At 48.4% G+C, this 17,493-nt stretch overlaps 1 protein-coding gene across 1 annotated transcript in view; it reads right to left on the bottom strand.

The window, feature by feature from the left end:
* Positions 1-1,536: 1,536 nt before the first annotated feature.
* LOC123751641 (lachesin) overlaps positions 1,537-17,493 on the bottom strand; it is a 66,760-nt gene continuing 50,803 nt past the window's right edge. The window contains exons 3-8 of the mRNA XM_069339494.1: positions 16,501-16,868; positions 14,811-14,951; positions 11,183-11,543; positions 8,877-9,019; positions 7,917-8,142; positions 1,537-1,953 (exon numbers count right to left, since the gene is read on the bottom strand). Coding sequence (XP_069195595.1) covers positions 1,865-1,953; positions 7,917-8,142; positions 8,877-9,019; positions 11,183-11,543; positions 14,811-14,951; positions 16,501-16,868 — 1,328 coding nt within the window. The 3' untranslated portion in view covers positions 1,537-1,864. The remainder of the gene's footprint in view (positions 1,954-7,916; positions 8,143-8,876; positions 9,020-11,182; positions 11,544-14,810; positions 14,952-16,500; positions 16,869-17,493) is intronic.

Below are 17,493 nucleotides of genomic sequence, written 5' to 3'. Positions count from 1 at the left end.
AGTAAGCCCAGGGCGTCACAGTAAGCCCAGGGCGTCACAGTAAGCCCAGGGCATCACAGTAAGCCCAGGGCGTCACAGTAAGCCCAGGGCGTCACAATAAACCCAGGGCGTCACAATAAACCCAGGGCGTCACAGTAAACCCAGGGCGTCACAATAAACCCAGGGCGTCACAGTAAACCCAGGGCGTCACAGTAAACCCAGAGCGTCACAGTAAGCCCAGGGCGTCACAGTAAGCCCAGGGCGTCACAGTAAGCCCAGGGCGTCACAGTAAGCCCAGGGCGTCACAGTAAACCCAGAGCGTCACAGTAAGCCCAAGGCATCACAGTAAGCCCAGGGCGTCACAGTAAGCCCAGGGCGTCATAGTAAGCCCAGGGCGTTACAGTAAGCCCAGGACGTCACAGAAAACCCAAAGCGTCACAGTAAACCCAGTGCGTCACAGCAACGGGCGTCACCGTAAACCCAGGGCGTCACAGTAAACCCAGGACGTCACAGTAAGCCCAGGGCGTCACAGTAAACCCAGAGCATCGAAGCAAGCCACACACAAGGTGTAGATCCTCTCTTTATCTGCCTCCCGAAGAATCATGGACAAGATCGAGAACCATTCCTGGAGACACCAGTCCACTTGTGGCCTGGTCGACACTCCGGGAGACACCAGTCCACTTGTGGCCTGGTCGACACTCCGGGAGACACCAGTCCACTTGTGGCCTGGTCGACACTCCGGGAGACACCAGTCCACTTGTGGCCTGGTCGACACTCCGGGAGACACCAGTCCACTTGTGGCCTGGTCGACACTCCGGGAGACACCAGTCCACTTGTGGCCTGGTCGACACTCCGGGAGACACCAGTCCACTTGTGGCCTGGTCGACACTCCGGGAGACACCAGTCCACTTGTGGCCTGGTCGACACTCCGGGAGACACCAGTCCACTTGTGGCCTGGTCGACACTCCGGGAGACACCAGTCCACTTGTGGCCTGGTCGACACTCCGGGAGACACCAGTCCACTTGTGGCCTGGTCGACACTCCGGGAGACACCAGTCCACTTGTGGCCTGGTCGACACTCCGGGAGACACCAGTCCACTTGTGGCCTGGTCGACACTCCGGGAGACACCAGTCCACTTGTGGCCTGGTCGACACTCCGGGAGACACCAGTCCACTTGTGGCCTGGTCGACACTCCGGGAGACACCAGTCCACTTGTGGCCTGGTCGACACTCCGGGAGACACCAGTCCACTTGTGGCCTGGTCGACACTCCGGGAGACACCAGTCCACTTGTGGCCTGGTCGACACTCCGGGAGACACCAGTCCACTTGTGGCCTGGTCGACACTCCGGGAGACACCAGTCCACTTGTGGCCTGGTCGACACTCCGGGAGACACCAGTCCACTTGTGGCCTGGTCGACACTCCGGGAGACACCAGTCCACTTGTGGCCTGGTCGACACTCCGGGAGACACCAGTCCACTTGTGGCCTGGTCGACACTCCGGGAGACACCAGTCCACTTGTGGCCTGGTCGACACTCCGGGAGACACCAGTCCACTTGTGGCCTGGTCGACACTCCGGGAGACACCAGTCCACTTGTGGCCTGGTCGACACTCCGGGAGACACCAGTCCACTTGTGGCCTGGTCGACACTCCGGGAGACACCAGTCCACTTGTGGCCTGGTCGACACTCCACACACTGACACCAACACTCGCTGTCTCGGGGCAGAACTATAAAGTGAATCACTGTTCCGTTAGAGTTTTTTCCGTGGGACACCGGTCTGTGGATTGACACCAATTGTTCAGGAGGTCCGGGAATATCAGGAAGCTTTCAGGGCCTTCTGGGGGTTATGTTTCTCAGCGTTTCTGGCGAGAAAGTGGATTTGTTTCTATATGGTGGCGAGGATGGAGATGAGGAGGATGGTGGGGAGAGTGGAGACACGTCTCGCCCCGCTGGTGGAGTGGAGGACCGCCATGGCTGTGGAAGTGGGAAGAAGAAGAGATCAGGTGGGGCTAGGGAGTAGGTACACTCACTCGCACTTCACACTTACACTCACACATAAGCACTCACTCACACATATACACTCACTCACTCATACAGCGCTCGGGATTCTTAGTCCTAGGGATGCGGGGATCGATCCTCGGGGAAGGCGGAAACAAATGGGCAGTTTCTTTCACCCTGATTGCATCTGTTCATCTAGCAGTAAATAGGTACCTGGGAGTTAGACAGCTGCTACGGGCTGCTTCCTGTGTGTGTGTGTGTGTGTGTGTGTGTGTGTGTGTGTGTGTGTGTGTGTGTGTGTGTGTGTGTGTGTGTGTGTGTGTGTGTGTGTGTGTGTACTCACCTAGTTGTGCTTGCGGGGGTTGAGCTCTGGCTCTTTGGTTCCGCCTCTCAACCGTCAAAGTGTGTGTGTATGTGTGTGTGTGTGTGTGTGTGTGTGTGTGTGTGTGTGTGTGTGTGTGTGTACACACACACACCAGACGAGCTTACCAGATACCAGACGAGCCTACCAGACGAGCTTACCAGATGTGTGTGTGTGTGTGTGTGTGTGTGTGTGTGTGTGTGTGTGTGTGTGTACACACACACACCAGACGAGCACACCAGATGTGCTTACCAGACGAGCACATCTGTATCTGTTCCGTGTATTTATTTCTATATAAATGTGTGTTTCTGATGTTATTGAGAATAATAAATATGAGTTCGTTTGCCGAGTTCTCGATATTTTAACAAAGTTGTTTTTGAAATTGTCACTTAACTTTAAAACTTTTAACATTTTTGGTCACGAATAATTTTCTGTGTGTGTGTGTGTGTGTGTGTGTGTGTGTGTGTGTGTGTGTGTGTGTGTGTGTGTGTGTGTGTGTGTGTGTGTGTGTGTGTGTGTGTGTGTGTGTGTGTGTGTGTGTGTGTGTGTGTGTGTGTGTGTGTGTGTGTGTGTGTGTGTGTGTGTGTGTGTGTGTGTGTGTGTGTGTGTGTGTGTGAGTGTGTGTGTGTGTGTGTGTGTGTGTGTGTGTGTGTGTGTGTGTGTGTGTGTGTGTGTGTGTGTGTGTGTGTGTGTGTGTGTGTGTGTGCGTGTGTGTGTGGAAACAAAAAAATCTGTTGATTGACTGGTTGAGAGGCGGGCCCAAAGAGCTAGAGCTCAACCCCCGCAAGCACAACTAGATGAGTACACACGCACCGTGATCAACACTAGGGGGGGGGGGGAGCAGTCCCACTGGCCTGTTATGACCCAATGTATATAAAAATTCCTTCAATATACACTGCGCCCTAACTTACAAGATATAAATTATATATTCGTTGTCACTAGTATATACATTTATACATATATGTCCATACCATGTATTTCCTTCCCATAAAAACCTGACATAAGTAGATGTTTATTATATACATTGCTACCTTTAATTTTTAAACCGTATAATTTTCTGACAACATAAATAATTCTCACATGTTATATTTTATATGCCGATGTGTCAAGTACCTAATTGCCTCGTTAACTAGTGTGTGCGTCGTATGTGTCCAGCGTGTGTTGCGTGTGTCCAGCGTGTGTTGCGTGTGTCCAGCGTGTGTTGCGTGTGTCCAGCGTGTGTTGCGTGTGTTGCGTGTGTCCAGCGTGTGTTGCGTGTGTCCAGCGTGTGTTGCGTGTGTCCAGCGTGTGTTGCGTGTGTTGCGTGTGTCCAGCGTGTGTTGCGTGTGTCATACCAGCGCTGTAAAATCTTTCCCAGGAAATTCAAGGTTTAGAAATTGTTACAGTAGTATATAATATTATTTTACCAGACGAGCACTTCTGTATCTGTTCCGTGTATTTATTTCTATATAAATGTGTGTTTCTGATGTTATTGAGAATAATAAATATGAGTTCGTTTGCCGAGTTCTCGATATTTTAACAAAGTTGTTTTTGAAATTGTCACTTAACTTTAAAACTTTTAACATTTTTGGTCACGTTCACATTGATTAATGTTTAATACCAATTTACCTTTGAAGCCTCTTGCTGACGTCTACTGTACCAATGTTTACTAAGTTCACGTACCTTGTACATCATGTGAATATATTATATTTCTTGTGTTGCACAGGTGGGGAAGTCACCCAGTAATGTGATAGTTGTTTACTCTAGATTTGGTTGGACTTAGGCCCATTTGTTCTTACATATTTAAGGCCAAATGCGATTAGTATTGAGAGTGGGGAGTCTATCACTATGAGCATTGATGGGGCCATAGTTCCTGGGGTCCTGTTACTGTTTATGTGCCCGGGTTCGATTCCCCGGCCCTGTTATAATGTTCATGTTTATCTAGTAGTAAATAGGTACCTGGGAGTTAGACAGCAGCTACGGGTTGCTTCCTGGGTGTGTGTGTGTGTGTGTGTATGTGTGTGTGTGTGTGTGTGTGTGTGTGTGTGTGTGTGTGTGTGTGTGTGTGTGTGTGTGTGTGTGTGTGTGTGTGTGTGTGTGTGTGTGTGTGTGTATGTGTGTGTGTGTGTGTGAAATATATGTTGTAAAAATGATAGATGAAAATAGGTTGGGAGTCGGATAACCGACGGTTAGAAACGAGGGATCCAAGAGCTAACAGCTCATTCCTGCAGGCACAAAGAGTAAAAATACACACACACACACACACACACACACACACACACACACACACACACACACCGGATGAAAACTCACCTTGGATACTAAAGGAAGGAGCAGAAGCTCTGTGAAAGCTACTCGCCATGGTGTACAACAAGTCACTGGTAACAGATGAACTGCCCAAAATTTGGAAGACGGCTAATAAAGTCCCGAAATTCAAGAAGGGGTGACAGACAGTAGGCACTGAACTACAGGCCAGTGTCACTTACTTGCATACCATGTAAGATTGATGGAGAAGATGGTGATGGAGAAGATTGTGCGAAAAAAGCTAGTGGAACATCTGGAGCGGAGGAAAATTATATCACAACATCAGCATGGGTTCAGGGATGGCAGATCATGCCCCACAGGATTGATTGAATTCTATGACCAGGCAACAAAAATCAGCCAAGAAAGAGAAGGATGGGCAGACTGCACATTTTGGGACTGCCAAGAAATCCTTTGGCACAGTACCACATAAGAGACTAATGCACAAACTGGAGATGCAGGTAAAAGTGAAAGGGAAGGTACTTCACTGGATAAGGGAGTACCTAAGCAACAGAAGACAGAGAGTCATTGTGAGGGATAGGGTCTCAGAGTGGCGAGGCGTCACCCGTGGAGTACCTCAGGGATCAGTTTTTGGACCTATACTGTTCCCGATATATGTAAATGATCTCCCAGAGGAAATAGACTCGTTCCTCTCAATGTTTGCTGATGATGCAAAAATTATGAGGAGGATTAAGACAGAGGAAGATAGTATGAGGCAACAAGATGACCTAAACAAACTGAAGGAATGGTCAAACAAATGGCTACTAAAGTTCAACCCAATTAAGTGTAAGGTAATGAAACTAGGGGAAGGAAATAGAAGGCCAGACACTGGATACCGAATGGAGGATGAAGTCCTTCACGAAACGGACAGAGAGATAAATCTAGGAGTTGATATCACGTCTAACCTGTCTTCTGAAGCCCACATCAAAAGAATAACATCGGCAGCGTATGCGAGGCTGGCTAACATCAGAACCGCCTTCAAAAACCTGTGTAAGGAATCTTTCAGAACCTTGTATACTACATATGTAAGGCCAATCCTGGAGGATATGGCCCCAGCATGTCAAGCTGGGGCCACATCCAGTTTGGTCTTGTCAAGCACAAGACGAAGCTGGAAAAAGTTCAAAGGTTATGCCACTAGGCAAGTCCCAGAACTAAGAGGCATGAGTTACGAGGAAAGGCTGCGTGAACTGCACCTCACGTCGCTGGAAAACAGAAGAGCCCGGGGAGATCACCACATACAAATTTCCCAGGAGAATCGACAGGGTAGACAAGGATGGATTATTTAACACAGGTGGTACACGCACAAGGGGACACAGGTGGAAGCTGAGTACCCAAATGAGCCACAGACACATTTGAAAGAACTTTTTCAGTGTCAGAGTAGTTAGTAAATAGAATGCACTAGGAAGTGATGTGGTGGCGGCTGACTCCATGCACAGTTTCAAATGCAGATATGACAGAGCCCAGTAGGCTCAGGAATCTGTACACCAGTTGATTGACGGTTGAGAGGCGGGACCAAAGAGCCAGAGCTCAACCCCTGTAAGCACAATTAGGTGAGAACACACACACATACACACAGGGGCCTGGTAGCCTGGTGGATAGCGCGCAGGACTCGTAATTCTGTGGCGCGGGTTCGATTCCCGCACCAGGCAGGAACAAATGGGCAAAGTTTCTTTCACCCTGAATGCCCCTGTTACCTAGCAGTAAATAGGTACCTGGGAGTTAGTCAGCTGTAAAAAAAAAAGTAGTTAGTAAACAGTTGAGTGACAGTTGAGAAGCGGGCCGAAAGAGAACAGCTCAACCCCCGCAAACACAAGTAGGTGAATACACACACACACACACACACACACACACACACACACACACACACACACACACACACACACACACACACACACACACACGACCAGTGGCCGAGCAGACAGCACGCTGGACATGTGATCCTTCGATCCCGGCGCCGGCGAGAAACAATGGGCAGAGTTTCTTTCACTTTATGCCCCTGTTACCTAGCAGTCAATAGGTACCTGGGAGTTAGTCAGCTGTCACGGGCTGCTTCCTGGGGTGTGTGTGTGTGTGTGTGTGGAAAAAAATAGTAGTAGTAGTAGTAGTTAGAAATAGTTGATTGACAGTTGAGAGGCGGGCCGAAAGAGCAGAGCTCAACCCCCGCAAGCACAACTAGGTGAGTACACAAGAAGTGCTCCCCCTTCCCCTTGACGGGGGGGGGGGAGCCTTTGGACAAGGGGAACTAGGCCTTATGGAAGACGCCCCGGGTCTGACCTCCCTCAGGATGCAACCCACAACAGCTGCCTAACTCCTGGAAACCTGTTTACTACTAGGTGAACAGAGGCATCAAATGAAATGAAACATGTAAAATCATTTCTACCCCGTCAGGGAATCGAACCCGGGTTTCTCAGTTGTAGGTCGAGGACTTAGACCACAGAACAACAGTGGTATAGGAAAGTGGAAAAGGAAGTGTATAACAGAACTAACAGAACACTTTATAACGGTTTACTTTGTAAATAAGTCTAATATAAATACAAAGTCACTATCATTGAGGAAAGATGTACAGGTTTCGTAAATAGTTGCGTAAATGCTTGTGAAATCCTGCTGGCCCTCGGCCACAAGAATAGATTGTGGAGCGAACTCGATAACGACCTTCAGGACAGCGGGACAAGCCGCTTGAATAAATAGTTCCAAGAGCTTACAAACGTGCGGAAAGACGGGGCTAGGGAGCTAATACTCGACCCTGCAAGAGAATATACGTGAGTACAACTAGGTAAATACACATATATAATGATATCGAATTCCTAAATTGAAGTATAAATTACATCATTCACACCCGAGCCGTAATCTGGTCGACACGCACATTTTCCTCGCAAAGAAAGAACAAATCTTAATAAACTCTAATTTACTTCGTACGGAAGAAAATAAACTTTTCTTTCTAATTTTCACAGTAAAATATTTAACAAAATAATATACATTGTATATTACACGTTTCAATAATGAGTAGGTTAGGTGAGATAGGGTGTTGAGCTATGGGTCAAGAGCGTGCTGAGGGCACCAGACCTTACCTTTGGCACTCTGGTGTATATTAAACCCCTCAGGCCAGGTGTGGCCATCATACCTGTGGCACCCTGGCTTGTATTGGCCCCTCAGAGCCAGGTGTGGCCCTCAGACATGTTCCACCCTGGTCACCATATTTTCAGGCATGTCAAGGCACCCCCCTTCCCTTCATAGATCTATCGCGAGGAGTTCATCCCATTAAAGGGATTTTTGGCTTTCCTTTTAGCCTTACACTCACCTTTCTTGGTAGAGAAGGAGAAGTGAGGGGACTCGTCTGACCAGCCGTACTTGTTCCTGACGAGGATGACGGCCACGTAGTCCGTGGCCACGTCCAGGTCGTCGAGGGTAAACACCATGGAGTGTGTGGTGGTGGTGTTGGTGGTGGTGTTGTGGGTCCCTCTGGCAGCCTCCACACTCCTGCTCACTGTCTTCCACGACCCGGCCAACACCATAGTCTGGTTGGTCTGTGAGGGATGTTGTCAACACCAGGACACATGTGTGTGTGCTCTCTGGGGTACATATGTGGTATTCGTGCAAGTCTATACTGGCACGAAGAGCACATATGGAGCTCTTATGAAGAGCACTTACATTAATAAAACGTATGCATAGATATATATACCTTTTTCTACCATTATATCACTAGCCACCACTAGGAAAAACTATACCCATAGGTATCACTGAATAAATAAATACAACTACATCACAACTACATCACTAGCCACCACGACCGTAACCACCAATACATCACTACACACTAGTTGCCACTACATCACTGCACCACTAACCACCGCATCACTAACCACTACTACACTACCCACCACTACACCACTAACCGCCACTACACCACTGTACCACTAACCGCCACTGCACCACTGTACCACAACCACCACTACACCACTGTACCACTAACCACCACTGTACCACTAACCGCCACTGCACCACTGTACCACAACCACCACTACACCACTGTACCACTAACCGCCACTGCACCACTAACCACCACTGTACCACTAACCACCACTGTACCACTAACCACCACTGTACCACTAACCACCACTGCACTGCTAACCACCACTGTACCACTAACCACCACTACACCACTAACCACCACTGCACCACCACTGCACCACTGAACCACTAACCACCACTGCAGCACTAACCACCACTAACCACCACTGCAGCACTAAGGTATACTCACCTGCCAGGCCCCCAGGTGTGACCTGCGGTACTTGATGATGAAGTCAGTGATGGGGTAGTAGCTCTCCGTCACCCAGGTGAGGGTGTACCTGGTGCTCTCCCCCCCGGTGGGGGTACTGGTTACCTGGGGCGACTCGGGCATACCTGGACAACAATTAGAAGAGGTGGCTTAGGCCCAGACATCTTAGAAAGGTGTGAGGTGGCTTGGGGTAACCCTGGCGAGGGAGATAAGGGGGAATTATTCGAGATTTGGTTATCTAGGTGAACCTTGATAGTGATATCGTAGGAGGGGGAAGAGAGATGTAACTTGTCGCTAGGGAATAAGGGGAGATTATTTAGGTGACTTGGGTAGCCCTGTGTGGGCTATCCAAGGGACAGGTAGCCCACCTGTTCTTTTTTTTAGTAATGTCCATACTAAAGGAGGGTCATTAGGGATCCCTACGCTGGTAATTAGAGATTAGACTGGCTTGGTGAACCTAGGAAGTGTAGTTTGGGAAGGGTGATGAGAGAGGCGGCTCTTGAGGCCGTGGAGACCATGAAGTAAGGTCTCAGCCTCTGAGTTGCAAGGAATTTAGAAGTGGCTTAAAGGAGTGCAGGACTAGCATTCATGAAGCATTTGTGCCATCACTTGCGAAACCTGTACATCTTTCCTTAATCATGACGGCTCTGTTTACATTTATTAAACTGGTTAGGTTTTTGAAGGTTGTTAAATTTTCGACACATGTCCAGTGTGTAATGTGTGTGATTGGCAAGTCCAGGAACGCGGGTTCGATCCCATTCAATCACATTCAACGAGGAGGAAGGTGACTTAGAGATCCACAGGGGCAGTCGCGAAGCCCTGGGTGGGCATTCATTAAGGATGTACGCAACCACTTACGAAACATGTACATCTTCCCTTAGTCACTGATACCTCCTTTACATTTATTAAACATTGTATGTGCTCCGAAGCACTACGAGGTTGTTTACAACTTTAATAACCTTGTGTTGTGAAGCTTACAAGTTTGTAAACTGTTTGATGAATGGTTATCAACCATGGCGCAACAAAGCCGCCATGGTTGTTCAGCGATGAACAGGTGCTGTAAGGGGATGGGAAAATGCTTGATGAATCCTTGCCAGGGGTGAGAAAGAGGAATGTTAAGAACATCTTCAACGAGTGGGAATGATGAGAGAGATGTCTCAGGAGGTCCTCGTGAAGACTTAGTGAAATGTGGTTTATTTCATGTATAAAATAACATATCCTGAGAAAGATTTTCTCAAATTTATAATATTTATCCTATATACTGTACTCCATACGCCTGGAGTCAACACACCATACACCCTTAATCATAGCGGCTCTGTTTACATTTATTAAAGGGGTTAGGTTTTCGAAGGTTATTAAATTTTCGACACATGTCCAGTGTGTAATGTGTGTGATTTGGCAAGTCCAGGGACGCGGACTCAACACTCACATACACTCAACAGGACTCAACACACCATACACCTGAACACAACACATACACCTGAAGAGAACACACCATACACCTGGAGTCAACACACCATACACCTGCAGTCAACGCACCATACACCTGGACACAACACACCTGGACACAACACACCTGGACTCAACACACCATACACCTGGACACAACACACCTGGACTCAACACACCTGGACACAACACAACACACCTGGACACAACACACCTGGACACAACACACCTGGACTCAACACACCATACACCTGGACACAACACAACACACCTGGACTCAACACACCTGGACACAACACACCATACACCTGGACTCAACACACCATACACCTGGACTCAACACACCATACACCTGGACTCAACACACCATACACCTGGACTCAACACACCATACACCTGAACACAACACACCATACACCTGGACTCAACACACCATACACCTGGACTCAACACACCATACACCTGGACTCAACACACCATACACCTGAACACAACACACCATACACCTGGACTCAACACACCATACACCTGGACACAACACACCATACACCTGGACACAACACACCATACACCTGGACACAACACACCATACACCTGGACACAACACACCTGGACACAACACACCATACACCTGGAGTCAACACACCAACACACCTGGACTCAACACACCATACACCTGGACACAACACACCTGGACTCAACACACCATACACCTGGACACAACACACCTGGACTCAACACACCATACACCTGGACACAACACACCATACACCTGGACACAACACACCATACACCTGGACACAACACACCTGGACACAACACACCTGGACTCAACACACCTGTCATCTGGATTACAGCTTCCTTCTGACCATAGTTGTTCCTCGCGATGCAGACGTAAGCGCCGAAGTCTTTCTCGGAAACATTCTTTATGGTGAAGATGTGGCGATGGGTGGCATGGGGGAGGGCGAAATGGGCGGTGGTGTGGGCGGCGTAGCCGGCATGGGCGGCGTGGGCGGGTCTCAGGTGGGCGGTGTACGAGTCGAAGGAATTGTTTTGGCGTTCTGGTATATAAAGTTTGGTGTCCATGTCGGTGTCCGGGAGCGGATGGTCATCTTTGGTCCAAGTGACATCCGGGGAAGGTCGACCTTTGACTATACAGGCAAGCTCGACCGTGTCGCCCTCGCCAGTCCTCACGATGGTCTGTTGGAGGGAGAAGGTCAGCTTGGTGAGAGGGCGTGCTCTGTGGCTTGGTGACCACATACACACAGTCACATTGATTGATGCTCGTCGATACATGCGGACACAGCCACACACAGATAGGCACTATGGCAAACACAGACACATACATACACAGGTATTGGGTATTAAGAGCGACTGCGATCTGAACCTGACGACGCTAGAAAAAAAGGAGTGAGCGGGGAGACGTGATAAAGACGTATAAAACGCTTATGGGATTGACAAAGTGGAAATGGATCAAATGTTCACACTGAATGTCATCAGAATAAGTGGGCATGTTTCGAAGGCTGAAACTCAGATAAGTCATAGAGATGTTACAAAGGTTTCAATTAACGTAAGAGTAGTGGCAAAATGGAATGAACTAAAGGAGCATGTTGTGGAAGCAATATCTATTCATAGTTTTAAAAGTAGATATGAGAGGGAAGGAGAACAAGAGCATTAAACAATTGGCGGCTAGAAAGGCGGGTTCGAAGAGCTAATGCTCGATCCTGCAGGCACAAATATATGAATACAAATAGGTGAGTACACACACAATGTGTATATGTGTGTATATAGGCTCGGGGTACATCGAGCCTATTAGACCTGATTTTCACCCAGAACGAGAAAGACGGCGAGAATTTGGAACATGAAATACCACTAGGAGCCAGTGACCATTGTGTCTTTGACTTCATGATCGAACTTAAAATTGTGACTATGGGCAAGAGATCTGGGAGAGGAGAGTTGACTATAGGAAAGGGGATTATAGGAAAATATGGGAATATCTGGGAGAAGTGCAGCGGGAGGAATTACTTAGAGGAAAAAACAGTACAAGATATGATGGACCCAGTCAAATGGAAATGCAAGGAGGCTGAAGAGTGTTTCATACCAACAGTAAGGAATAACCCCTGGTTTAATAGACAGTGTCAGGAAGCAAAAATGAGAAGCAGGAGGGAGAGGAGGAAGTACAATTGCAACAGGAAGTTGAAATGAATACAGGGCTAGGAATGAATACATAAATATAAGGATATTATCGGAAAGAAATTATGAGAACGCCATTACCATCAAAGATTGATTGAGCCACCCAAAAGGTGGCTCGGTCATGAATAAGTGAGTAAGAGCACGAATATATAAGTAAGAGCACGGTAAGTAAGATTAAGAGCACGGGCATGAATAAGAATAAGGCACAGGCACAGTAAGTGGAGGCTCTTTGGGGCCATTACCAGTACCAATATCTGATACCGGAGATCTGCGGATGGATGGGATCTTCATGGTCGCTCGCAGTGTATGGCCCGCAGGAGGCTTGGTCGCCAGGTTGTCGTTTATTATACAAGGCGACGCTCTATACTTGAACAGTACAACCTCGCTAGTTTGGTACCATCAGGATCGTATTCCTTTTCGAGAAATTGCATTTGTTCGTCTGGGAATTTGCGGTGGAATTCTGGGTCGCGGTATTCTTTCTTCAGTATGGTGAGGTCAGTGTAGGAGTTCATGGTGTTGGCATGGACATACATGGGGTACGGGTGTGTGTTCTGGGTAACTTTCTTGCTATATGTGGCCCAATTTTCGTCTGGTGTTTGCGTTGCCATTGAACTTGCTGTGCGGAATGAAGAGCACATGACAAGTACTTTTGTCTTCGTCGTCGGTCGAAAGGCCATTCTCGTCGACGTCGGTGGTGGCTTTGAAGAGCCTCCTGGTGTCGGTTGTGGGAGGTTCGGGTGGTCCTTCGTCGTCTTCGTTGGCACGGGCAGCCAGGGTGGGTGACATCCCTGTTACCGGGCTGGTTGTGGTGCCTGTTGCGGGGTCGAACGAACAGCAGCAAGTGGAGGAGCTGAGAAAAGATCACCTGGTGTCGTCACCGTCGGTAGTCCATTTGCGGTGAGCAGCCGGTTGACTGTGTGTGGACGTATCGATTGACGTCGTTTCCCGCCAATTTGTCGTCGAGGTGTAGAAGTACCAGTAGCAGGATGGTGTTGGTGGTAACTGCAGGCATGGTTGGTGGTAGTGAAGGCTGCGGAGGTGAGGGACCAAATGGTGGTGATGTAGTAGCAGCTTCCCCAGGTGGGGAAGACGTAGACGTAGGTGGGTTGGCGGGCTGAGGTGAGGTAGTGGTTGCTGTCGTCTTTTTCATTTCCTCCTGCCGGTGGAGACAGTCAGGTGAAAATGCAGTGTGCGGGCCATTGCAGAGTAGGCAGCGTCGGTGGGAGGATGTGCAGGCTGTGTAGTGATGCTTCTGGGCACAGATACTGCATTTCTACACTTGCTCGGTGCGCTTCCTGGTGTAGTGGGAGTACCGGTAGCACTTGAAGCACTGACGAAGGTCCGTGAATCGTTCCTTGATCACTTGGGCACGTGGAATAGTGATTCCGGCGCACTTAAGTCCGTGTTCCGTGACGTGGGTCGCTACGATGGCCGTGCTGAAGGTCACTTTCAGCGTCGGTCTGCGGGTGTTGTCGGAGTTGGTGCTGGTCTTGGCCAACACGCAACCATTGATGCTGGCGAGGATGTTGTCGTCGTTACGGGCGGAGATCCATACGCTGATGTGTCTGGCACAGTCGTGTCCGCCAGGTAGCGTCGTGGAGGAGTGAGGGTGCGACCGGCGTCTAGCAGGGTGGTCGTGGTGGAGGCGGGGAATAGCTTCTCCAGGTCGTTGTCGCTGGAGAAGAGCAGGTGAACACCTTCTCTGGTCTCCAGGATGTCAGCCGGTGAGACATTTCCTATGGTAGAGACCTTTTCTAAGATCTCAGCCGTGGTGAGAACGAGGTCCTCTCGGAGGCAAACCTTGACCCTGAGCAACACGTGCAGGTGGGCCCTGGACCATAGAGGCTTGGATCTGTGCGTCTTTGTCGCAACTCAGTGTTGACCGCTGTGTGGGCTATCAAAGCAAAAAAGCAACTTAAATTACTACAGGCATACAAGAAGAAAACTATCGGTGAACAACAATTTCATGAGCAGGGAGAGGTGCCGGAGGATGAGAGTGTGTGAGCAGGGAGAGAGGTGCTGGGGGATAGGAGTGTGTGAGCAGGGAGAGAGGTGCTGGGGGATGGGAGTGTGTGAGCAGGGAGAGAGGTGCTGGGGGATGGGAGTGTGTGAGCAGGGAGAGAGGTGCTGGGGGATGGGAGTGTGTGAGCAGGGAGAGAGGTGCTGGGGGATGGGAGTGTGTGAGCAGGGAGAGGTGCCAGAGGATGGGAGTGTGTGAGCAGGTTCTCACATTTTTGAGAACCGCCGTGTGTACCAGAGATACGAGCGACTTACCTTCTCTGTGATAATCTCTGGAGGGTAGTCCACGGTGATGGACATGGCAGCAGAAGCAGACTCCCCGATACCGTTGTCGGCCGTGCACAGGTAGGTACCTTCTACGTGGTGGTCCAGGCCCTCCAGCGTCAGGGTGTTGCCCTGCAGGAGCCCCGCCAGGGCGGTGATACCTTAGTCACGTGAGGTATGTAATCATAAAGAGCAAGTGGTTACCTGGTATGGTTGTTTTGCACTTGGAAGAGATATGGAGACAATAAGGGATGATACCTAACCACTTGGACTATCGGGAATTGAACGCAGACTTGCTAGAAGCAAGGTCGTCGGGCTGCAGTGACCAATTCTAAGTGGTTGGACAAAAGGATGTTATGCGTATTTGTCCTGAGGACAATATTTTAACATTTGAATTTATGGGACAAATTCAGTTTAACAGGATAAAGAGAATCTTATCTTCAGCAAAAGTTGGGTGACTCTAATCCCGAGCATCTGACCTCCAACCTAGGCAGACAAACTGACAAAAAAACAGACATTCTTTCTTATAGATATTGATATATATCTATCAAGCAAATAGACTTTTTCTCTTATATATATATATATATATATATATATATATATATATATATATATATATATATATATATATACATATATATATATATATATATATATATATATATATATATATATATATATATATATATATATATATATATATATATATATATATATATATATATATATTGAGTGAGGTTATCCTCACTTTTCGTCCACACATGAGATATGGAGAGGGAAGGGGAGGGAATATCAGAGGAAAGTGCCAAGCCATTACGACAATATAGCACTTGGAAGGGATCAGGATAAGGATTAAGGATGGGACGGGGGAAAGGAATGGTGCCCAACCACTTGGACTGTCGGGGATTGAACGCCGACCTACATGAAGCGAAACTGTCCAACCCGGAAGGTAGGTGCATGTAATTTGTTTCATAGGCCCAGTCGGGGTCGGCCTAAGTACCATGCTTTACCAAATATCGGCATCTTAAGTGCCCTCCTCTGTGATTTTCATAAAATTTGAAATAAAATACGGGGGTTGTCAAAACTGTAGTGTTTACCTATGCTTACTCCCGCCGTTTACCGGGTGAAATGAGTGGGAAGAGGTGTAAAGGGAGTGTGAGAGAGAGAGAGAGAGAGAGAGAGAGAGAGAGAGAGAGAGAGAGAGAGAGAGAGAGAGAGAGAGAGAGAGAGAGAGAGAGAGAGAGAGAGAGAGAGAGAGAGAGAGAGAGAGAGGAGAGAGAGAGAGAGAGAGGAGAGAGAGGAGAGAGAGAGAGAGAGAGAGAGAGAGAGAGAAAGGTGGGGGGGGCTGGGGAAGGAATGAGGTTTGGGGAGAGGGTAGGGGGGAGATGTTGGGGGGGGGTGAAGCAAAGAGAGAGGGGAAGAAATGTGTAGGGGTGAGAGTGGGTAGGAAAAGGGGAGAGGTGAGAGAGAGTAGAGATTGGGAGACAGAGGTAACATGATTGGGATGATGAGGATGAGGAGGGAAGAGAAATGAGAGAAGGGGGAATTTGAATGAGAAAAGGGGGGAGGGAAGAGGGTCTCATCCTCGAAGAATTATTCTCGCCTACACATATAGATATATTGTACTGTATATATTATAAATATACGTACACATGCACACCGAGAGTATATAGTGACTGACCTCAGTTGGAAGGTTGGATGGGAGAGGGCTCTCTTGACGAGACCAGCGGATGACGGGCTCTGGGTTCCCCTGAGCTCTGCACTCCAGCGTCACGGTAGAGCCCTTAGGCACGTGCTGTTCTGGCGGGTCTAGAGCTTTGATGGTGGGTGCGAACTGGACATCCAGCGTGTGCTTAAGCTGAATAGGCGGCTCCATTTCGAAGGTACAGAGGAAGGTTCCAGCGTCTCTGGGCCTGGTGTCCGTGATGGTGAGACGGGACCCGTCCACAGCGATGCGGGAGTCTCTGATCACCCGCTCACTCCCCACAGATATCAGCTTCTCCCTCCCGCCATTGGAAGGAATTTTCTTAATAATGAGCTTGTTAACACCTGTAAGGATCCACGCCAAGATCGACCCTCATTAACCTTTAGAATTACCTCACTCATTAACATTTAAAGTTGTTTAAATAATGCGTAAATTAATGTAATGCAACCATTTAAATTCAGCAATTCACGTAACACATAGAGCTGTGGAATCTGTGTACATGAACATTGTTATCAGGTCAGGGGAGAATCAGGTTTCCTATCTATTTACATGTAAAGCAAATCTCCATCTTTGACCCACAGTCTTGACTTAAATACAGTCTCCAGTAATATAAATAGCAGCGAGAAATTATGTTATTCGAAAAGCAGTTTAGAAATACCCTATGATTGATGATTGATCATTGATCATTGATCATTGAGGCACTAATATCACCTGTCAGGGATGTACAGTTGATCATCATGCAACACCTGCAGCAAGAGGCCACTCATCACGCTACACCTGCAACATGAGGCCACTCATCATGCTACACCTGCAACATGAGGCCACTCATCATGCTACACCTGCAACATGAGGCCACTCATCATGCTACACCTGCAACATGAGGCTACTCATCATGCTACACCTGCAACATAAGGCCACTCATCGTGCTACACCTGCAACATGAGGCCACCCATCGTGCTACACCTGCAA

The sequence above is a fragment of the Procambarus clarkii genome, chromosome 41, assembly GCF_040958095.1.
Source record: "Procambarus clarkii isolate CNS0578487 chromosome 41, FALCON_Pclarkii_2.0, whole genome shotgun sequence".
NCBI classification, from domain to species: Eukaryota; Metazoa; Arthropoda; class Malacostraca; order Decapoda; family Cambaridae; genus Procambarus; species Procambarus clarkii.
This window is presented reverse-complemented; position numbering and strand designations above follow the sequence as displayed.